The sequence below is a fragment of the Oncorhynchus keta genome, chromosome 11, assembly GCF_023373465.1.
Source record: "Oncorhynchus keta strain PuntledgeMale-10-30-2019 chromosome 11, Oket_V2, whole genome shotgun sequence".
NCBI lineage: Eukaryota > Metazoa > Chordata > Actinopteri > Salmoniformes > Salmonidae > Oncorhynchus > Oncorhynchus keta.
The window spans coordinates 20,043,347-20,067,902 of record NC_068431.1 but is presented as its reverse complement, the minus strand read 5'-3'; the positions used below and the strand labels follow the sequence as shown (position 1 = coordinate 20,067,902).

The 24,556-nt window shown below is 41.3% G+C and overlaps 1 protein-coding gene across 2 annotated transcripts in view; it reads right to left on the bottom strand.

Moving 5' to 3' along the window:
• tmem132e (transmembrane protein 132E) overlaps positions 1-24,556 on the bottom strand; it is a 350,391-nt gene that overhangs the window by 30,551 nt on the left and 295,284 nt on the right. For both annotated transcript variants that reach the window (XM_035779824.2, XM_035779823.2), the window contains exons 3-4: positions 22,595-22,735; positions 5,322-5,514 (exon numbers count right to left, since the gene is read on the bottom strand). In XM_035779824.2, the coding sequence (XP_035635717.1) occupies positions 5,322-5,514; positions 22,595-22,735 (334 nt within the window). The remainder of the gene's footprint in view (positions 1-5,321; positions 5,515-22,594; positions 22,736-24,556) is intronic.

Sequence of the window (24,556 nt, the reverse complement as noted above, 5' to 3'; positions counted from 1 at the left end):
GTGAATCTGTGCACTAAGGCCTCAAACAACAGGTTACTGTTAGTGAATCTGTGCACTAAGGCCTCAAACAACAGGTTACTGTTAGTGAATCTGTGCACTAAGTCCTGAAACAACAGGTTACTGTTAGTGAATCTGTGCACTAAGTCCTCAAACAACAGGTTACTGTTAGTGAATCTGTGCACTAAGGCCTCAAACAACAGGTTACTGTTAGTGAATCTGTGCACTAAGTCCTCAAACAACAGGTTACTGTTAGTGAATCTGTGCACTAAGGCCTCAAACAACAGGTTACTGTTAGTGAATCTGTGCACTAAGTCCTGAAACAACAGGTTACTGTTAGTGAATCTGTGCACTAAGGCCTCAAACAACAGGTTACTGTTAGTGAATCTGTGCACTAAGTCCTCAAACAACAGGTTACTGTTAGTGAATCTGTGCACTAAGGCGTCAAACAACAGGTTACTGTTAGTGAATCTGTGCACTAAGGCCTCAAACAACAGGTTACTGTTAGTGAATCTGTGCACTAAGGCCTCAAACAACAGGTTACTGTTAGTGAATCTGTGCACTAAGTCCTGAAACAACAGGTTACTGTTAGTGAATCTGTGCACTAAGTCCTCAAACAACAGGTTACTGTTAGTGAATCTGTGCACTAAGGCCTCAAACAACAGGTTACTGTTAGTGAATCTGTGCACTAAGTCCTGAAACAACAGGTTACTGTTAGTGAATCTGTGCACTAAGTCCTCAAACAACAGGTTACTGTTAGTGAATCTGTGCACTAAGGCCTCAAACAACAGGTTACTGTTAGTGAATCTGTGCACTAAGTCCTCAAACAACAGGTTACTGTTAGTGAATCTGTGCACTAAGGCCTCAAACAACAGGTTACTGTTAGTGAATCTGTGCACTAAGTCCTCAAACAACAGGTTACTGTTAGTGAATCTGTGCACTAAGGCCTCAAACAACAGGTTACTGTTAGTGAATCTGTGCACTAAGTCCTCAAACAACAGGTTACTGTTAGTGAATCTGTGCACTAAGGCCTCAAACAACAGGTTACTGTTAGTGAATCTGTGCACTAAGTCCTCAAACAACAGGTTACTGTTAGTGAATCTGTGCACTAAGGCCTCAAACAACAGGTTACTGTTAGTGAATCTGTGCACTAAGGCCTCAAACAACAGGTTACTGTTAGTGAATCTGTGCACTAAGTCCTCAAACAACAGGTTACTGTTAGTGAATCTGTGCACTAAGGCCTCAAACAACAGGTTACTGTTAGTGAATCTGTGCACTAAGGCCTCAAACAACAGGTTACTGTTAGTGAATCTGTGCACTAAGGCCTCAAATAACAACTATGAAGTCTAGTGTTGCTAATAAATGCTGGGGAACAAAAACTGACTTGAGAACTGATTATAAACAGGGCCAAGTCCGTCAGCAGATCTACACTTTTATCATGACTCCAGTGATATAGAAACAGCCAATTAAAATGCACACTGGTCCTTGAAATGGGCGACTGTTAATAAACTCATTATTTTGACGGAATGAATGTGAGCTATGCGGGGGTAAGGAGTTTGACTTTAATTTGTGTCCCTCGTGGCCCCCTAGAGAAAACCCAAAGCATGTAAATGTTCCTTTGACTTCAATCAAAACACCACCATGCTCAAGTCTTGGAGGGAAAACAGTAATACTTAATGTGGTGTAATCAAAAAGAATGCAGCATATAAAAGAGGATTAATGTTGCTTCTGGAGGCATGTGTGTTGATGAGCTCCTTTAATTTGTAGTGCCCTAGAGCTGGCAATCAAATAGGAGAGTTTACCCGGCATGATACAAGCATATGTTCACTGACAATGAGTGCAAATTGTATGTTGTGTGTGCCCTTCGAAAACCAATACATACTGAATGACTTAATGCTGTCCATAGCAGATAATCTCACAATATAACTTCCAAACTATTTGAAACTAGAACAATTTAAAGTCTAGAAGAATTCACAATGGTCAGGTCCTGCCCAAATCAAATTAGCTGGTGCACTATTTGAATATTGATGCCATTTTACCTGTTGATACATTTGTTCATAATACAATATGCTTATTAAGTAATTTCCAATGAGGAAAATGTGTTAACCTAGCCTCTGAGTTTCTTGCTAAAGAATAGCCACTGCAGACCAATGACAGCCAACTAAGCACACACTGGTTAAATCAACGTTGATTCCACATCATTTCAATGAAATTACGTTGAACCAACATGGAATAGACGTTGAATTGACATCTGTGCCCAGTGGGAGGTCCTCTGACATTGACAAATTATGGGAAGGAGAAAATAGTTCAACTCTTTTTCTTCTCAACAAACCAAAACTGCCACCTTATAGAAAAAAAACATCTTGTCCTCCCTAATGTTTCTCATTTTCACGTGCCAATGGTATTGTCACGCCCTGGCCAAAGAGAGCCTTTTATTCTCTATTTTGGTGTGACTTGGGTGGGCATTCTAGTTTCTTTATTTCTATGTTTTCTATTTCTTTGTGTTTGGCCATGTGTGGTTCTCAAGGCACATAGCAATTAGCGGCACATTTATTTTTTTTTGTAGTGTTTGTTGTTTTGTTCAGTGTCTCTTGTACGCTCCCCACGCTGCGCTTTGGTCCTCTACCTTTAACAGCCGTGACGGGTATTCTGTTGCCCAGCTAATATGCTAAATTTAAATGGGGGGCCTGAGAATTTATGGTGGCGTCAAGCGGAAGCCACACTGTCCGTAGTAATGAGTGAGAGCTGATCGTGAACACAGTAGGGGGAGAGCTATCAATAACACGCAGGAAAGGATTTCAAAGTAATCAAACACTTTATAGCCTACGAAACACCAAGGTTAACACTTTTAAACTCCATACAGTAAGAAAAGGATAAGTTAGTGTAGACACAAGACACGACTACTCCAGGCCCAATAAACAGGACTGAGACAACTATCCGTCTAATACACTGCGGAAATTAAAACATGGATTATACTGCTTCTGAAACAATGACTAGTATTGTCGATTAATGACTACTAGTTTAGCTTCATCCATGTGAACAGTGTTTTAGATTTAAACTGGAGAAATGAAAGAAGCAGGGTCCACTTTAATCCAAGTAACCAAATGACAAGCAGTGAGAGAATGAATGAAGCTTGACAGCCCCACAGTTGTTGAGTTGTGATGGAGGCTTTAAGACCGAGCCGATTAGCCAGCGAATCATATCAAAGCCAAACCTCTGTTGGCTCCCACTTCCTACTCCTCATAGAAATGATTGAAACGCCACGTCAGACGTGCAAAACCTGTGGCGTGTGTAGATGTGTGTGTGCGCGTGCCCTGTGACTTCGTGCCATGAGGACCTCGGCAAAGAAGCATGAAGCAGTGGTGGAGCCAGCAACACAGTATCCCGCTATTCCCCTCATCACCCTCTCCACCTCTCCCATCCCTCGTTATTAAGAAGCCCGAGAGGGCTCTCTGACACAGGGCGGTAATTGCGCCAAGACTGTGGGGGCCAGGGGGACCTAGTTGGGGCCCTGACAGGACTAATGTGATGGCGTCTGATTTAACCACATCCTCCTGGAAGATGCTACTACTCTGCACTGTAAACTCACCCACCTCCTTCGTTCCTCCTCCCTCCCTACTATCTCACCCCTCCCTCGCCTCCTCCTCCCCAGTTGTAGTGGCTCAACTCTGGCTGGCAGTGAATCTGCTTAGCAAAGCTTTCACGTCTTCGGATTATTTTTTTTTCTCCTTTTTTTTCTCCATCCCTCTATCTCTCCCTCAAGCCTCCCTCCCTCTCCCCTCGTTTGTTCATGCTAGGGCTAAATCAGAGAGGGGATTCATTTTGTGCACATGGCTTGCCATGTTCTTGTCCCTTGTCTGTTTCATTTTTTTGTTACTCAAGATAAAATGCATCTTGTGTGTTTTTTCCCCAGATTGCCTCAACCTGCTGTCTCCCAAATCAGTGGCTGCAGAAAAAATACTGATCTGAGCCTTCTGGTTTCTATCAAGCTCTCAGAGGATGTGTGCAATGGTAGACACAAAGAACTAAGTGCATTGTGTCTACCGCCTTGCTGCTACTGTTACTGTTACAATAATTAGACAGAGAGATCTGAGAATGTGTGGCATTAGATTCTGCCTTGGTCAAATGGCCCCCTATTCCCTATATAGTGCATTACTTTTGACCAGAGTGCTATGGGACCAGGTCAAAAGTAGTACACTATGAAGGGAATAAGGTTACATTTGGGATGTAGCCTCTCTACACTACAGTACATGAAGCAGAAACAGTGAAACAAAGCAGCTGATAATGAATGAAATGGCGCAGGTTGCCTCGGCTATTGCTATTTTTTGCTATTCCCCACGCGTTGGCCTTTCTATGACCCCGGCTCCTTTCAGCTGAACTCCTATCCTCATCGCTGCCTGACCCCTCTAACAAAGCCCTCGAAGCATACCGCCAAGTCCGGTGAACACACAGAGGTCATGTTCCTCTTCGCTAATTAACCTCTGTTGTTGAGTGTGTTAAAAAAGTGTCTTCAGTACCTGGGTGCTTGCTTCTTTGCAATTTGTGGCATTTTAGACCTATATAAATATAGGTCTAAAAGCGTAGCCGAGTGGTTAGAGCGTTGGACTAGTAACCGGAAGGTTGCGAGTTCAAACCCCCGAGCTGAACAAAGTACAAATCTGTTGTTCTGCCCCTGAACAGGCATTTAACCCACTGTTCCCAGGCCGTCATTGAAAATAAGAATATGTTCTTAACTGACTTGCCTGGTTAAATAAAGGTAAAATAAAAAATAAAATAAAAAAGAGAACTGTCGTTATACATTTTACCCAACCAGTTGAATTGTAATATCCAAATAATGAAGTCTCTCCCCCCTAAAACTTATAGATACTTTCCACAGGCTCCCTTCACCAAGTAAGGGGAGGTGAAACCACATAGGAGGCGACTTGACCCTTCAGGACTGGCCCTCTTCCTTCCTATTACTTAATTAGTGCCCCTTGCTTCCACAATTGTTTTTTACTGCCTACTACAGTAATTGCCCCTTTTCATGAGATAGGAGTGGAGACGCCAGACAGACTCTTAGCATGATGTACCATTACTTGGTGGCCTTTGTAGCCTTCTCTTAGCAGGTGAAATCATCATCGATCTAGTGAGAGAGAACCTCGTGTTGATAAGCATGGTTACAAATGACAATGGGGATTGAAGGTCCTTTGATGAAACTGGAGGCTAACCTATTGTCTTACATGAGAGATTTGAATTGAATAGTTGTGGAAAATGTTTCAATGGACCGATTCAACTGATATGAACATTATTATAGCATACCATATGTGATGTCACAGGTTACTCACCATGGAGAGCGGGATGATAGCCTGAATGTCCTTCTGCACCACGGTCAACTCAGTCACCACCTTCTCCGAGTCCGGAGGTGGGTTCTGGCCCCGGTAGTCGATGTTCCAGTTGATCCTTCTGGTGACCGATTGGCTGGTGAAGTTCTCCATCTCAAAGTCCAGTTGCATCACCTCGATATTGGCCAGTTCATCCCTGTGGGGAATGGAATAATTGAGCAATTAAAGCATCAAATCAGCAATATGTTACCAAAAACATAGTAGGATCCAGCACCAAATCCATCATTTTATTCATTTACAAGGGGCTTAATGGGTGTCAGGCTGCATTTGATCATTAAATATGCTAATGAGTAGACGATCGGAAACAAGCAGCTGTTCTGTCATGTATTAGGTATTATTGGAACAATCAGGCTACTGCTTGTGCGCATCTGTTGTTTTGGAATAACCAATGAGGTCCAGAAATATGCCATTCCTATCTGCTTTTAGGAGCTACCTGACCAGACATGAGATCCCCACACACATGCTTGAGCATGTATTTTTAGGGTGTTTATCAAGAGAGATTAACATGAACAGACGATAGGGAGGCAGGTAGCCTAGCGATTAGAGTGTTGGTTCACATACCTGAGCCGACAAGGTGAAAAATCTTTCCATCTACCCTTGAGCATGGCACATGACGCTAGTTTACTCCAGAGGTACCGTACTACTATGGCTGACCCTTTAAAACAATACATTTCACCATACCTACTACACAGTGCGTGACAAAACATCATCTTATTTTTATATGAAAATTGCAGTGCACCAACATCGTTCTAAAAATGTATAAATGAAGGAAGCATGTGAAGCCTTCACAACGTCAGCCTCAGGTGATTCATCACCTAAATGAATGTGACTGAACTCTGGAAAAAGTGAGTGTGACTGAACTCCAAAAGTGAGTTGAACTTCTTACAAGGTGACCAAAGAGTCTTTGATAAACTAAGCTTTATAAAGACTTCACGGTTGAAACGTGACAGCTTTTTTTTTATAAAAGAGCACCATGACATAGATTCCTAACCATTTGAGAAAAAACTGAATCCCCCCCGTGTCCTAGATTTTTGAAGCGTTGTCAGACGTGTCGTTACAATTTCTGATGCTTGATCTGTCATGTCAATGGTCCACACAACTTCAATCACACCCCTATTGTAATGTCATTGGCTAGTTGCTTCTCATTCTGACGGGTCCAGTGTAGTGAAACAGCTTATTTTTTCCTTCCTCCTCACGTGGGTAGTTAGAAATATTATGGTTGTGGTCCTTTCTTGTGTGTTGTCTTTTCACTTTTTTGCATCTATTTACCTATCCAGCTAGCCAAGCAACTCATTCCCACATCAATCTTTGGTAGAAGCCGTATACTATATTTATGATCAATATGTCTGTTTCCCACACGGACAAGCCGCCTACAGTAGATTTTCAATGTGATCATTTAGTACAAAACATCTGTGTTTCCCAAACTCGGTTCTGGGGACCCTTCCGGGATGCACATTCAGGTTTTTGCCCTAGCACTACACAGCTGAGTCAAATAACCAACTCATCATCAAGCACAGATTATTTGGGAAACCCTGCAATGCATCATCTGTACAAGATGTTACAACTGTCTCAATGGATTTCAATGATCAGCCAATGAAACGGAAAAACCGGTTCATTACATTTCTATGGACATGGTAAGCTTTTCATTACATTTCCATGATCATTACCATAGCCCATACACAGTATGTGCATACGTACCAGCCAGTTATGACTAGCACACATGCAGTAAAGTGGTCAAACATACGATGTGAACAACCCCTCCTACAATTTCAAACATCCATTACTTTAACCGCATGAACAGTAGCCATGTGTACTCGCACATGTTAGTTTTACCTAGGCAAAGATGAACTTTCACCCCGTTTCATTCCATGCATTGTATATGCACTAAAACATTCAACCCCTTCTACTTATAAAGGACTTATCTTCTTCTAAGATGGTGTAAAATTATTGAATCAATTGTGGAATAAAGTACCAGCAGACCAACATACTATATGTTTTATATACCACCATTATTATTGCTCCAAGCTGCGAAACCATCACATCTGAAAGACACATTCCGCATTGCACTTCGAAAGGGTTTCAGCAGTGTAGGCCTACAGTAGGTTCCAGGGTTTACAAGACCATTACAGACACACTTGACCTGGATCTGAAATGAACCATGCTGCTATCTCCCCTAGGCAGAGAGAAAAGAAGTCTGCCATTCAAAGGGAAAATGCCAATGTTGTAATGAAGACTGGGAGCCGAGTCCCTATCTCCAGTATACTGCACTCACAAAGGGCCTTACTGGAAACAGCATGATGAGAGATGACAGCCTAAATGACTTCTGACTGTTTGTCTCAACATCACTCATGGAATATTCCTACTGATTTATCTATGACACTCCTTACAAAGCAGGTAGCTTGGCCAGACCCTCGACAACTAGCACTCAGAAAACCAGACACCCAAATCGCTCATGTGCTGAATAAGAGTTACACAGGGGTGGAAATGGAGTCAATGCGCTATTAGGATATGTTGTGTGGGTGACATGTCCTTTTCAAATGGAAGGCCTTGTGGGGTTAACAACGCCCTTTCTGTGCACCCTGGTTATCTTTACTAGCCCATGCTTACACGTTTACATAAGTAGGACTTCCATGCTCAGATCAGGCCCCTGCTGAGCTGATTAGCAGGATAGTTTCATTGTGTCATTGGGTCAACTCCCTCAGAGGCGTAGATAGTTATTTAAAACAACACCACAGCAGGGTCCTATAGAACGTCAAGGGGAGGGATGCATTATTGAACAATATCTACCTGGTCCCTCTTATTGATCACTGATGGGGTTGTGCTGGTGCTGTGTTTCCCAACTCCGGTCCTCGAGTACACCCAACAGCACATTTTGTGATGTAGTGGGGCAGAACTTTGTAGTGCCACACCCAAGCTGTCAAGGCAGTTAACCCACTGTTCCTAGGCTGTCATAGAAAATAAGAATGGGTTCTTAACTGATTTGCCTAGTTAAATAAAGGTAAAATAAAAAAATATAAAATATGGATCCCCATTAGCTGCTGCCAAGGCAGATTTCACAACAGTGTGTGACCGCAGTGGGACCACAATGGAGAAGGTGAAAAGCTTCAAGTTCCTCAACGTACACATCACTGACAATCTGAAATGGTCCACCCCACACAGATAGTGTGGTGAAGAAAACGCAACAGCACCTCTTCAACCTCAGGAGGCTGAAGAAATTCGGCTTGGCCCCTAAGACCCTCAAAAACGTTTACAGATGCACAATTAAGAGCGTCCTGTTGGGTTGTATCACTGCCTGTTACGGTAACTGCACCACCCACAACCACAGAGCTATCCAGAGGGTGCTGCATTCTGCCCAACGCATCACCCTGTGCACACTGCTTGCCCTCCAGGACACCTACAGCACCCGATGTCACAGAAAGGCCGCCAAAAGGATCATCAGGGACATCAACTACCCGAGCCACAGCCTGTTCACCCCGCTATCATCCAGAAGGCAAAGTCAGTACAGGTGCATCAAAGCTGGGCCCGAGATACTGAAAAACAGCTCCTATCTCAAGGCCTTCAGACTGTTAAATAGCCATTACTAGCCGGCTACCACATGGTTACTCAACCCTGCACCGTAGAGGCTGCTGCCCTATGTACAGTTGAAGTCAGAAGTTTACATTCACCTTTGCCAAATACATTTAAACTCAGTTTTTCACAATTCCTGACATTTAATCCTAGTAAAAATTGTCTGTCAGTTAGGATCACCACGTTTATTTTAAGAATGTGAAATGTCAGAATAATAGTAGAGAGAATGATTTATTTAAGCTTTTATTTCTTTCATCACATTCCCAGTGGGTCAGAAGTTTACAGACACTCAATTAGTATTTGGTAGCATTGTCTTTAAATTGCTTAACTTGGGTCAAATGTTGTGGGTAGCCTTCTACAAGCTTCCCACAATAAATTGGGTGAATTTTGGTCCATTACTCCTGACAGAGTTGGTGTAACTGAGTCAGGTTTGTAAGGCCTCCTTGCTAGCACACACTTTTTCAGTTCTGCCCACAAATGTTCTATAGGATTGAGGTCAGGGCTTTGTGATGGCGACTCCAATACCTTGACTTTGTTGTCCTTTTGCCACAACTTTGGAAGTATGCTTGGGGTCATTGTTTATTTGGAAGACCCATTTGTGACCAAGCTTTAACTTCCTGACTGATGTCTTGAGATGTTGCTTCAATATATCCACATCATTTTCCTACCTGATGATGCCATCTATTTTGTGAAGTGCACCATTCCCTTCTGCTGCAAAGCACCTCCACAACATGATGCTGCCACCCCCGTGCTTCACGGGTGGGATGGTGTTCTTCGGCTTGCAAGCTTTCCCTTTTTCCTCCAAACATAACGATGGTCGTTATGGCCAAACAATTCTATTTTTGTTTCATCAGATCAGAGGACATTTCTCCAAAAAATACAATATTTTTCCCCATGTGCAGTTGCAAACCGTAGTCTGGCTTTTTTATGGCGGTTTTGGAAGAGTGGCTTCTTCCTTGCTGAGCAGCCTTTCAGGTTATGTCGATATAGGACTCGTTTTACTGTGGATATAGATACTTTTGTACCTGTTTCCTCCAGCATTTTCACAAGGTCCTTTGTTGTCGTTCTGGGATTGATTTGCACTTTTCGCACCAAAGTACGTTCATCTCTAGGAGACAGAACGTGTCTCCTTCCTGAGCGGTATGACTGCTGCGTGGTCCCATGGTGTTTATACTTGCGTACTATTGTTTGTACAGATGAACGTGGTACCTTCAGGTGTTTGGAAATTGCTCCCAAAGATGAACCAGACTTGTGGAGGTCTACAATTTATTTTCTGAAGTCTTGGCTGATATCTTTTGATATTCCCATGATATCAAAAAAAGAGGCACTGAGCTTGAAGGTAGGCCTTGAAATACATCCACAGGTACACCTCCAATTGACTCAAATTATGTCAATTAGACTATCAAAAGTTTCTATAGCCATGACATAATTTTCTGGAATTTTCCAAGCTGTTTAAAGGCATAGTCAATTTAGTGAACCACTCTAATTCTGATACAGTGAATTATAACTGAAATAATCTGTCTGTAAACAATTGTTGGAAAAGTTCCTTGTGTCATGCACAAAGTAGATGTCCTAACCGACAACAGTGGTAGGCTTGATTACAAACAACGACGAAACGGCCTACAGGGAGGAGGTGAGGGCCCTCGGAGTGTGGTGTCAGGAAAATAACCGCACACTCAACGCGTCAACAAAACTAAGGAGATGATTGTGGACTTCAGGAAACAGCAGAGGGAACACCTCCCTATCCACATCGATGGAACAGTAGTGGAGAGGGTAGCAAGTTTTAAGTTCCTCGGCATACACATCACAGACAAAATGAATTGGTCCACTCACACAGACAGCATCGTGAAGAAGGCGCAGCAGCGCCTCTTCAACCTCAGGAGGCTGAAGAAATTCGGCTTGTCACCAAAAGCACTCACAAACTTCTACAGATGCACAATCGAGAGCATCCTGGCGGGCTGTATCACCGCCTGGTACGGCAACTGCCCCGCCCTCAACCGTAAGGCTCTCCAGAGGGTAGTGAGGTCTGCACAACGCATCACCGGGGGCAAACTACCTGCCCTCCAGGACACCTACACCACCCGATGTTACAGGAAGGCCATAAAGATCATCAAGGACAACAACCACCCGAGCCACTGCCTGTTCACCCCGCTATCATCCAGAAGGCGAGGTCAGTACAGGTGCATCAAAGCTGGGACCGAGAGACTGAAAAACAGCTTTTATTTCAAGGCCATCAGACTGTTAAACAGCCACCACTAACATTGAGTGGCTGCTGCCAACACACTGACACTGACTCAACTCCAGCCACTTTAATAATGGGAATTGATGGGAAATGATGTAAATATATCACTAGCCACTTTAAACAATGCTACCTTATATAATGTTACTTACCCTATATTATTCATCTCGTATGCATATGTATATAATGTACTCTATATCATCGACTGCATCCTTATGTAATACATGTATCACTAGCCACTTTAATTATGCCACTTTGTTTACATACCCATCTCATATGTATATACTGTACTCGACACCATCTACTGTATCTTGCCTATGCTGCTCTGTACCATCACTCATTCATATATCCTTATGTACATATTCTTTATCCCCTTACACTGTGTATAAGACAGTAGTTTTGGAATTGTTAGTTAGATTACTTGTTGGTTATTACTGCATTGTCGGAGCTAGAAGCACAAGCATTTCGCTACACTCGCATTAACATCTGCTAACCATGTGTATGTGACAAATACCATTTGATTTGATTTGATTTGACTTGCCAAAAGTAGTTTGTTAACAAGAAATTTGTGGAGTGGTTTAAAAGGAGTTTTAATGACTCCAACCTAAGTATATGTAAACGTCCGACTTCAACTGTCCATAGACATGGAATCACTGGTCACTTTAATAATGTTTACATACTGTTTTATTCATTTCATATGTATATAGTGTATTCTAAAGTATTTTAGTCAATGCCACTCTGACATTGCTTGTCCTAAAATGTATATACTATTTATATACTTCTTAATTCCATTATTTTACTTTTAGATTTGTTTGTATTGTTATGCATTGTTAGATACTACTGCACTGTTAGAGCTAGGAACACAAGCATTTCACTACATCCACAATAACATCTGCTAAATATGTGTATGTGACCAATAGAATTTGATTTGATTTCCAAAAAATATTCCACCTCTTCCACATTCACTTTTAGGAATTTTAAATTACAATGCTTGCTTTCTTAATTTGGTCAGTTATGCATGGAGTGTAGGTTCAGAATGTTGTTGTTGGCATGTTATGCCTAAGTTTGCTAATCTTGCCAATAAAAAAATCATTAAAGTAGTTTTATGATGAATGAGCCATCTGATTCAATGAACGATGGAGCAGAGTTAGCCTTTTTGCACAAATTTTCAGTATATGAATGTAATCTACAACAATGTCATAGAACGGTAGGAAGCAGCCTTGTAATGTCCTCCAGAATAGCACAGGGTTTTTGCTCCAGGAATCAAGATGTTTCTCACCATAGAGCTGCCGATGATGACAGCTGGTTTAGAAGACCCCACGAGAGACCGATGGGAGGCCCGATGGTCCCCACCTATCTTTCAACAATTACACTTCACCCCATGAACCAGGAATATTCAGCTACCAAACCTGGGTTTAAATTCTTAAAATAGCCTACAGTTCCAAAGCTTTCCATTTCTGTAACGTCGTTCTTCGTTTGTCGAAAGAGAGTCGGACCGAAATGCAGCGTGGTGGTTACTCATGACTTTAATGGAAAAAGTGACACATGAAATATCTATACAAAATACAAAACAACAAACGGAACGTGAAACCTAATTACAGCCTATCTGGTGAAACTACACAGAGACAGCAACAATTACCCACGAAACACAAAGCGAAACCCAGGCTACCTAAATACGGTTCCCAATCAGAGACAACGAGAATCACCTGACTCTGATTGAGAACCGCCTCAGGCAGCCAAGCCTATACAACACCCCTACTCAGCCGCAATCCCAAATACTACCTGGCATAGCCATACTCCATTTAAGCCCCCCCCCCCAATAATTTTTTTGGGCTGCTTTTCGGGCTTCCTTGCCAACCGTGTTCCCTCGTATCGTCGGCTCCTATCTCCGGCTGCCTCTGCTCTCCTTAGTGCCTCCACCTGTTCCCATGGGAGGCGATCTCTTCCGGCCAGTATCTCCTCCCAAGTGTAACAACCTTTACCATCCAACACGTCTTCCCATGTCCATTCTCCGAATAATTCATCCTCCTTTTGCTGCTCCAGCTGTCGCTGCCTGTTTCCATGCCACTCGGTCCGTGTGTGGTGGGTGATTCTGTAACGTCGTTCTTCGTTTGTCGAAAGAGAGTCGGACCGAAATGCAGCGTGGTGGTTACTCATGACATTAATGGAAAAAGTGACACATGAAATAACTATACAAAATATGAAACAACAAACGGAATGTGAAACCTAATTACAGCCTATCTGGTGAAACTACACAGAGACAGGAACAATCACCCACGAAACACAAAGCGAAACCCAGGCTACCTAAATACGGTTCCCAATCAGAGACAACGAGAATCACCTGACTCTGATTGAGAACCACCTCAGGCAGCCAAGCCTATACAACACCCCTACTCAGCCGCAATCCCAAATACTACAAACCCCAATACGAAAATACAATAAATCCATGTCACACCCTGGCCTGAACAAATAATTAAAGAAAACACAAAATACTAAGACCAAGGCGTGACAATTTCTTCCAGTAAGAGTTTGCACAGATATATAATATACCTATAGATTAGCCTTAGAAGAAGAGAATGAGATGTGCCATGGAAAATACATTTTTGCCGTAAAGCTTTCTAGACGGAGAGAATGCCTCTCCACAATTGTTCCTTTGAATCAATAGTTACAATTATAAGTTAAGAGCAACATCCTTGGGAGAATGCCAACTCGACCTAGTTAATTGCTTTATCAGTTGTTTACATTTTTTTTGCCGGCAATCAATTTCAATCAAATCTGATTTTCCCGTTGTCTCCACAGGGACATGGGAGGACACTGCATTTACAAAATGAACATTGCCATGATTAGGAAGCCATTGGAAAAAATTGATGTCAAGTACAATGCATAGTGAGAGGTGAGAGAGGATCAAGACAACAATAAAGTGCTAAGCAGTGCTAAAGCAGGATGTAAATGTGCCTGCGCTTAGAGTAAATTCTGGCGTGAGGGATTCTGGCATCTTCTTGGTAAGCAACGCTGGTGCTAAAAGGTGAATTATAGTCTCCCACAACCAGGTTTTCCTCTACGATTTTGCCTGTGCTTAGTTCCATTCCGTTTCTCTTTTATCCTGAAAAACTCACCAGCTTTTAACGATTTCAAGCGTACCAATAACATGATACAGCCATCACTATGCTTGAAAATATTGAGAGTGGTACTCAGTAATGTGTTGTATTGGATTTGCCCCAGGACAGAAAGTTAATTGCTTTGCCACATGTTTTGCATTATTAATTCAGTGCCTTGTTGCAAACAGGATGCGTGTTTTGGAATATTTTTATTCTGTACAGGCTTCTTTCTTTTCACCCTGTCAATTAGGTTAGTATTGTGGAGTAACTACAATGTTGTTGATCCCTTCTCAGTTTTCTCCCATCACAGTCATTAAACTAACGGTTTTAAAGTCACCATTAGTCTCATGGTGAAATCCCTGAGTGGTTTCCTTCCTCTTTGGCAACAGAAGGAGGGACGCCTGTAGCCTGTAGTGACCAAGTGTATTGATATACCACCCAAAATGTAATTACTACATTTTCTATGCTTTTTATTTAGTTAACCATCCTACCAACAGGTGCCCTTCTTTGAGAGGCATAGTAAAACAACTAGTCTTTGTGGTTGAAATTCACTGCTGTGTGGGGTGCAGAGATGAGGTAACATTCAAAAATCATGTTAAACACTATTCCACTATTCCAACATTATTCCACACAACTTATTATGTGACTTGTTAAGAATATTTGTACTCCTGAACTTATTTAGGCTTGCCACAACAAAGGGGTTGAATACTTATTGACCAAAGACATTTCAGCTTTGAATTTTTCTATTAATTTGTACACATATTGAGAAACATAATTCCACTTTTACATTATGGGATATTGTGCATGGGCCAGTGACAAAAATCTAAATTTAATCTATTTTAAATTCAGGCTGTAACACAACAACAAAAAGGAAAAAGTCAAAGGGTGTGAATACTTTCTGAAGGCACTTTGAAGTTGGTAAAACAGTATGTAAACATTAAAGTGACCAGTGTTCAATGACTATGTACATAGGGCAGTAGTCTTTAAGGTGCAGGGTAGAGTACCAGGTGGTAGAAGGCTAGGTAACAGTGATTAAGGTTCAGGGCAGGGTACTGGGGGCAGGGTACTGGGCGGAGGCCGGATATTGGTGACTATTTAACAGTCTGATGGCCTGGAGATAGAAGCAGTTTTTCAGTTTCTCGGTCCCAGCTTTGATGCACCTGCACTGTCTCCGTCTTGTAGATGGTAGTGGGGTGAACAGGCTGTGGCTTGGGTAGCTGAGGTCCTTGATCATTTTCTTGGCCTTCCTGTGACACCAGGTGCTGTAGATGTCCTGTAGATGTCCTAGTGATGTGCTAAAAAAGGGGAGGCCAAAATTCTGATGAACATTTTCTTGTTTGCTTAAGGCTCTATACAGCTCGTTGAGTGGGATCTTAGTGCCAGCATCGGTTTGTGGTGGGAAATATTGACAGCTACGAAAAAATAAAGATGAAAACTCTCTTGGTAAATAGTGTTGTCAAATTAAATTAAATTTGATCGGTCACATGCGCCAAATATAACAGGTGTAGATTTTACAGTGACAAGCTTACTTACAGTGCCTTCAGAAAATATTCACACTCTTTGACTTTTTCCACATTTTATTGTGTTACAGCCTGAATATCAAATGGATTAAATTGAGATTTTGGGTCACTGGCCTACACGCAATACCCCATAATGTTAAAGTGGAATTATCTTTTTAGACATTTTTACAAATTAATAAAAAATAAAAACCTGAAATGTTTTGAGTCAATAAGTATTCAACCCCTTTGTTATGGCAAGCTTAAATAAGTTTAGGAGTAAAAATGTGCTTAACAAGTAGCATAATAAGTTGCATTGACTCACTCTGTATGTAATAATAGTGTTTAACATGATTTTTGAATGACTACCTCTTCTCTGTACCCCACACATACAATTATCTGTAAGTGGAACAGTGAATTTCAAACACAGGGAGGTTTTACAATGCCTCGCAAAGAAGGGCACCAATTGGTAGATCGATAAAACATTTAAAAAGCACACACTGAATATCCATTTGAGGATGTGAAGTTATTGATTAGACTTTGAGTGGCCAATACACCCAGTCACTAACTCAGTTGCCGGAGAGGAAGGAAACCGCTCAGGAATTCCACCATGAGGCCAATGGTGACTTTAATACAGTTACAGAGTTTAATTGCTGTGATAGGAGAAAACTGAGGATGAATCAATAACATTGTAGTTACTCCACAATACTAACCTAAATGACAAAGTGAAAAAAAGGAAGCCTGTACAGAATAAAAATATTCCAAAACCTGCATTCTGTTTGCAACATGGCACTAAAGTAAAACAGCAAAAAAATGTGACTAAGAAATGTAGTTTATGTCCTTAATACAAAGCGTTATGTTTGGGGCAAATCCAACACAACACATCACTGAGTGCCACTCTTTATATTTTCAAGCATGGTGGTGGCCGCATCATATTAAGGGTATGCCTGTCACTGGCAAGGCCTGGGGAGTTTTTTTCTGCTAAAAAAAAAACATCATAGAGCTAAGCACAGGCAAAATCCTAGAGGAAAACGTGGTTCAGTCTGCTTTCCAACAGACACTGGGAGAGAAATTCACCTGTCAGCAGGACAATAAACTAAAACACAAGGACAATGTTGCTTACCAAGATTCCATTGAATGTTCCTGAGTGGCCTAATTACAGTTTTGACCTAAATCGGTTTGTAAAACCAAGTAAATGAGATATTCCTGAATTCCATTAATACATTTTGATGTTAGGGATGATGCGAATTTTCGCAGCTTTTCGCAGCTTTTTGTTAAAAATCGCGCAACATTTCAAAGTCCTGCTACTCATGCCAGGAATATAGTATATGCATATGATAAGTATGTGTGTATAGAAAACACTCTGAAGTCTCTAAAACTGGTTAAATCGTGTCTGTGGCTATAACAGAACGTGTTTAGGAGTAAAAATCCCAGGGAAAACTGTTCACCAAAAACACAAAAAAAATATTCATCCGCCAGTCAATGTATTGTCTAAGGCGATAGAAAATAGATGAGGTTCTGATTACAATGCCTACAGCTTCCACACGATGTCGCCAGTACTGGCATTTCATGGCTGGTTTATCCTTGGTGAGATGACGTATAGGCACTTCCTGTCTTGGGGCGCACCGGAGGAAGTTATGAAAGTGAAAAAATGGACGATGATTTCAAGACTTGCTGCTATCGAATACAGATCGCCCCGTGATCAATTTGATCGATTATTAACGTTTATGAATACCTAAGGTTGGTTTATAAAAGTAGTTTGAAGTGATTTGTAAAAGTTTATAGGCAACTCTTTTAATTTTAAAAAGTGACGTTGCGTCTTGTACAGGTGAATTTTCCTGGATCAGACCGGCCTTCATAAAATGACATTTTGGGTATACAATGACGGATTTAATCGGGAAAAAGACCCAATTGTGATGTTTATGGAACATATAGGAGTGCCAACAAAGAAGCTCGTCAAAGGTAATGAATGTTTTATATTTTATTTCTGCGTTTTGTGTAGCGCCGGCTACCGCAAAATCTTTTGTTTAGGTCTCGTTCAGGTATTTCGGGGGGGTGCATGCTATCAGATAATAGTTTCTCATGCTTTCGCTGAAAAGCATTTTACAAATCTGACATGTTGGCTAGATTCACAACGAGTGTAGCTTTAATTGAGTATCTTGCGTGTGTGTTTTAATGAACGTTTTGAGTTTTATCGAGTACTATAGGTGGCGCTCTGAAATTTCCGCTGATTTGGTTCCTGTACAGGAACCATCATCCCTAACAGGTTGGCTGTGACAGTCAGTCACAGTCATAAGTCAAGGGGTATGAATATTTTCTGAAGGAACTGTATGAGCCAATTCCCAACAATGCAGAGTTCAAAAGTAAGACAAATATTTGCTTAATAAAAAAAGAAATAGTAACAGACTTCTATTAGAGATTGTGCACCAGCTGTTGTTAACAAAGAGACACACACCTTCTCCCTTTAGCTTACCCGACGCTGCCGTTCTGTCCTGCAGATGCATAGAAAAAACATCTAGATGTATTTTATCCATATCCATGTTCAGCCACAACTCTGTGAAACATAGGATATTAGGTCCCGTGTGGCTCAGTTGGTAGAGCATGGCGCTTGCAATGCTAGGGTTTTGGATTCGATACGAAACAGACAAAAATGTATGCAGTTACTACTACTGTAAGTCGCTTTGGATACGAGTGTCTGCTGAATTACAGTTCTTCAGGTCCCATTGATAGGACAGACTCGAACAGAGCTCATCCAGTTTGTTCTCCAGAGATTGTACGATCGCCAATAGAACGGGCAGTAGCTGCGGTTTATGTACTCGCCAAAGCAGCTTCAGGATGCCCACACATCGCCTCTCTTACGCCGCCTTTTTCTTTTCCGGAGTGGGCAGTATGTCCTGCGCCTCCAACTTGTTGAAGTAGAAATCTTCATCCAAATTGAGGTTAGTGATCTTAGTTCTGATGTCCATAAGCTCTTTTCAGTCACAGGAAATGATGGCAGAAACATTAAGTACAAAAAAAGAAAGAAAAAATGTAGCCAAATTGGTCAGGAGCTTGTAAAACGGCTGCTATGCAATACAACTACTGTTGTCGTCAGCAAACTTGATGATTGAGTTGTGTTCAAAAAGAATGTTCAGGCAAGCATTAAAAAAATGATTTCTACTTTGATGAGCTCAGTGGTAAGATGCATAACTACATTTGAAAAAATGACATAGCTGCTTGTGACGAGTAAGATACTGGTGTGCACCAATCAGAAGTACATGAAGAACATGAGTATGTTGGTGGTATTAACCACCAGCTCCTCAAATAACTTTTTCACATTAATATGTTACATATTCTTTACATTAAGATGAACACTTATAATAATTGCATGTTGTCATAACAACTCAGAAGTCCTTGACAACACAGAGAATCACATGGTGGACATTAAAAGCATCGACTATTCTTAGTTCCTTGTATAACGTACATGTTACCAATGTGGTAACACAAAACTACTGGGACCCTGTTTGGCATGGATCTACACATACTACTTTTGTGGACAGATGTATAAAGCAGCCCAGCATGGTCCATTATCTAAAATATATACCTAAGTCGGCACAAAAAGGCAAAACTATATCACAGTTAAATATGCCTTCAAAAAAGGTCCCGCCATTAATGTTATCTCACTTAGCTGGATGAAGTGGGCCTGAAATACTGTAGTTTGAGAATTCACTCATCTTTAATGATTTTTATCAGCTAGAAGGCTAAATCAAAGGAGAAAAGGAAACGGCAGGCTATTTATTCTTGGAGACTGTTATATGGCTCTAAAATGTAGGCAAAACTCATTAGTAACATATGAACTCTGCCCAAAATACCTTCATGACTTTTGACTGGGCCTCTGACAAAAGTCGGGATGACACAATGTGTCTATATCGTAGCTTGACCCCCTGCTGGACTGGATTTCCAACATGGTGACAGGATGGCAAAGATGACTTGACATGGTCCACTAAATATAGCGAGAAAGCCAGACACTAAGTGCCCTATTGAGAGAGAACAAAGAAAGACTGGCTGATCTTTTATTCAGGTAATGTCACTGTTTGTCTGTTACGCTCACTCTCCACCCCCCCCCTCCCTCCAGACCCACTTGGCCAGTTTCTTTTTTCCCCACAGTCCGTGGAAACGATGGGCGGTGGTATTACTAGGATCTGCACTGGCTAAATAGCTCCGGAGGTTTAGGATAAGCAGCCCTAACTCTTAATGCCTTCTTTGTTAATGAGTTGAGTGTATTAGTGATTTATGTTAGCTAATTCCAGGCTTCGCCCGCCCAGAGGTATTGCAGTATCACAGGCTAAGAAGCTAGCTACCTCCTTTCATCCTCAACTGCACCTGATTCCACTGTTACTGCCTTCATTCAAAATGGAGGACCTGTTTTAGGACTGATGAGAGTAATGGTATGATCCATTATCCAATGTATTGGGCATGCATTCTAAGATGAAGCCTAGTATGGATATTGGAACGTAGCCCGAGTCCTGTGATGTGCCTGTATATAATCATGGGTACCCTTGCCCAGTGACAGGCATAGGTAGTGCTGCCATTTTTGCCGATAACATCTCCATGGCGCTGCAATGCAGCAACATACAAAGTATTCACACTCCTTGACTTTTTTCTGTGTTACAGCTTGCATTTCAAATGGATTAAATGTAGTTTTTTTGTCACTGGCCTACACACAATACCCCATAATGTCAAAGTGGATTTACATTTTTAATTTGATTTTATATTTATATATATTTTTTTTTTATCTGAAATGTATCGAGTCAATAAGTATTCAACCCCTTTGTTATGGCAAGCCTAAATAAGTTCAGGAGTAAAACTGTGCTTAACAAGTTACATAATAAGTTGCATGGACTCACTCTGTGTGCAGAAATAGTGTTTAACTAGATTTTTGAATAATTACAGTATCTCTGTACCCCACACATACAGATAATTGTAAGGTCCCTCAGTCGAGCAGTGAATTCAACCACAAAGCCCAGGGAGCTTTCCCAATGCCTCGCAAAGAAGGGCACCTATTGGTAGTTTGTTATCAATTTAAAAAAGCAGATTGAATATCCCTTTGAGCATGGTGAAGTTATTAATTATACTTTGGATGGTGTATCAATAAACCCTGCCACTACAAAGATACAGGCGTCCTTCCTAGCTCTGTTGCCGGAGAGGAAGGAAACAGCTCAGGGATTTCACCATGAGGCCAATGGTGACCATAAAACAGTTAGAGTGTAATGGCTGTGATAGGAGAAACCTGAGGATGGATCAACAACATTGTATTTACTCTACAACACTAACCTAATTGATAGAGAGAAAAGAACAGAATAAAAATATTTCCCAAACGTTTTCTGCAACAAGGCACTAAAGTAATGCTGCAAAAAATGTGGCAAAGTAATACATGTGTTGTTCTGAATACAAAGTGTTATGTTTGAGGCAAATCCAATACAACATATTACTGAGTACCACTCTCCATATTTTCAAGCATAGTGGTGGCTGCATCGTATTATGGGTATGCTTGACTGAGGTTTTCAGAATAAAAAAATACATGGAATGGAGCTAAGCAAGGTTAAAAAAAATGTCCTGAACCAGGTTTTTCTCTAGGATTTTGCCTGACCTTATCTACACAGGCAAAATCCTAGAGAAAAACCTGGTTCAGTCTGCTTTCCACCAGACACTGGGAGATTAATTCACATTTCAGCAGGACAATAACCTAAAACACACGGCCAAATCTACACTGGAGTTGCTTACCAAGAAGACAGTGAATTTTCCTGAGTGGCAGCGCTCCAGTTTTGACTTAAATCTACTTGAAGATATACGGCAAGAACTGAAAATGGTTGTCTACCAATGATCAACAACCAATTTGACAGAGTTTGAAGAATTTTGAAAAGAATAATGGGCAAATGTTACACAATCCAGGTGTGGAAAGCTCTTACCCAGAAAGACTCCCAGCTGTAACCACTGCCAAAAGTGCTTCTATAAAGTATTGATTCAGGGTTGTGAAAACCTATATAAATGAGATATTTCTGTATTTCATAAGCAAACATTTTCAAAAATTTCTAAAAACATGTATTCACTTTGTCATTATGGGGTATTGTGTGTAGACGGGTGAGAATATTTTTGATTTAATCCATTTTGAATTCAGGCTGTAACACAAGAAAATGTGGAATAAGTCAAGGGGTATGAATAGTTTCTGAAGGAACTGTATAAAAGTTAAACTGTACATATCACATTGCCATTTTTCTATTGGTTTTCCCTACACATAAAATAGATATATCACTTAAGTTGATCCTCAAGCTGTAAAAAGCACGCATTTCAAAACTACAGTTTAATGTAGTTGTCCTCCAAACATATCAGCTTTCTGCCAAGCAGGGAGAAATGTTTAAATCGTCATTGGTGTAAGTAATTGTTTTATTTTATTTAACCTTTATTTAACTAGGCAGGTCAGTTAAGAACACATTCTTATTTACAATGACCGACTACACCGGCCAAACCCTCCTCTAATCTGGATGACGCTGGGCCAATTGTGAGCCCCCCTATGGGACACCCGATCACAGCCAGTTGTGATACCCAAATCTGTATCCATGTCTTTACTACAAATAGACTTATAACTTCTTTATTATTATCAGCAAGCAACATGATGACACTATTGCAGCCAAGGAGATGTTTTGAGGAAGTCTCAATTAGTCTTTCACCGAACACACCATCCTAAAGTTAACAATGTGCTGGGCACAACAGCCTCACTCTGTAGTGTTTGGGTGGATGTTGTATGTTGTGTGTTTAGGCCTTAGGCTGTTGACTTACCCGACTTGCACTCCTTTATTTTTGTTCACGTCGATGGTGGTGATGGAATGCTTCGCACCAGACTGTACCTCCCAGTCCACAGTCCACTGGGAATTCTTTGACTTGGTTTGCAGAAGATTCACCCCTTTCTTTGCCTTGACCCTGCAATCGAGAGATAAAAGGAATGAATCAACTTTATGAACAGCCCATGATTTATCTGTGAGGTCAGAGGCTGTCGGTGTGTTTGTATACTGTAGTTCCCTCATGTGCACAGCACTGTATGACATCGGGGCAAATGCAATTTTGAAAGATCAATCAATGACAGTTAATGTAGTTGGACAATGTGGTGATAAACTGAATCTAAAGACAAAGACTATCGCACTGGAATTTTGAAATCATGGATAAATGTCTGAATAATACAGCCAACTGTATATTAAGCATCAGGAAAAAACTAAAAACCCACTCCATATTCTTTGGTTCCATAATATTTTGAGAAAGCTTGAATATTGTGCTGTAGTAGTGTTTTTAAGACTATGATCCATTTCAGTAACTCTGATTAATTTCCCCACACAAATGAGAGGGTATAAGGTATCACCCTGGTGTGGCCCATGTGAATTTAGCTCGCCATTGCGTTCGCACAAAACCGATTAATGAGTGAGCATAGAGAATCAGAAAGGTACAGCTGTGACTAGTAATACGCACCAATTCTGTAAGACTCTAGCCATCTTTGCAGCGCTGATAAGAGGCAAATGGAGGAGCTTGTGTGAACTACTTCGACTAAGACACTACTATTATTTATTCATTCCACACAGATGCCTTCTGCCATGGCAACTTCTATTAAGCGCTGCGCTGGAATGGCTGACTGCAAAACAGGAGCGGTTAGCTCTAAATGCTCCTCATCCTTCAAGGCCATATAGCTAATTCATACACTGGGGTCTAAAATGTCACTGGACATTTTCAGTGCAAACATTTATGCTCTGAAAGAAATGACTTCTCTTCAACCCTCGATGTGGTTTAATTCATTGTTTCTTGTAACCTGTGGAGAATAATTTAGTTTTGCACAAATAGCTAATGTGGATTGGTGCATAGCCTTTCATCCATCTAGTCTTCAGGATATTGCTCAGATTGTCAAAGACTGTGGTTAACACCTTCAAACACAATATCTCAGTGATGGCTCTACGCAACGGAAGGCAACTATATTGAGTGACAGGAGCTCCTTGCCTCTGGATCATGAACAGCAATCTCAACAATGATCTTGAGCACTCCGATATTTATCTTGTTTATCACTCTAAGTACAGCTTTGAGGTTCGGCAGCCAACACAGAGCCATGCAGATGAAGAGCTGGAAGGAAGGAGAAGGAGGAAAACCTGGCTGGCAGGGAGATGTTCTTTAGTGGGGCAGGCTGGGGAAATTAGAATGATCGAGCCAAGGAGTTATAGGGGATCGCAAATCAAAACCTTGCAACTGCCAATGTTCACATCTGATACAGAATTTACTCATATCCTGCACAAGGAAATGATTGTTGTATTGCGGTGGCAGATACAGATGGGAACCAAAACATGTGTTTTGCAACAGTCTGACAGTTACTAATTAACATAACATGATGATGTGTAGTTAAGGCCTGTCAAAACAGCAAACTCCCACCCATTGCGCAATTGGGGAGGTGGAGAGTCAGCAGTATGCCTGAGAGGTTATTCTGCGACCTAGACCTCGGAATTCTGACCTTATTTCTTCAGGCTCTGGTAACCATATTCAAAGTCTGGCCAAATGCTTTAAAAGGGTGACAACAAATTCATTGATGGGGTGAATCTTTCTGCCGGATTAACCCCCAACCGATTTTCAAACGCTCCCTTCCTTTGCCTTTAAACCGCTCTCTCTGCACTCATCTGATAAAGCAGCGGCAGCACCACTTTGAGGATCGGGCCATGACCAATAGAGGAGGCTGCAGCGCCCTGTTTTTCAACAAGGCTTTGGTTTACTCTT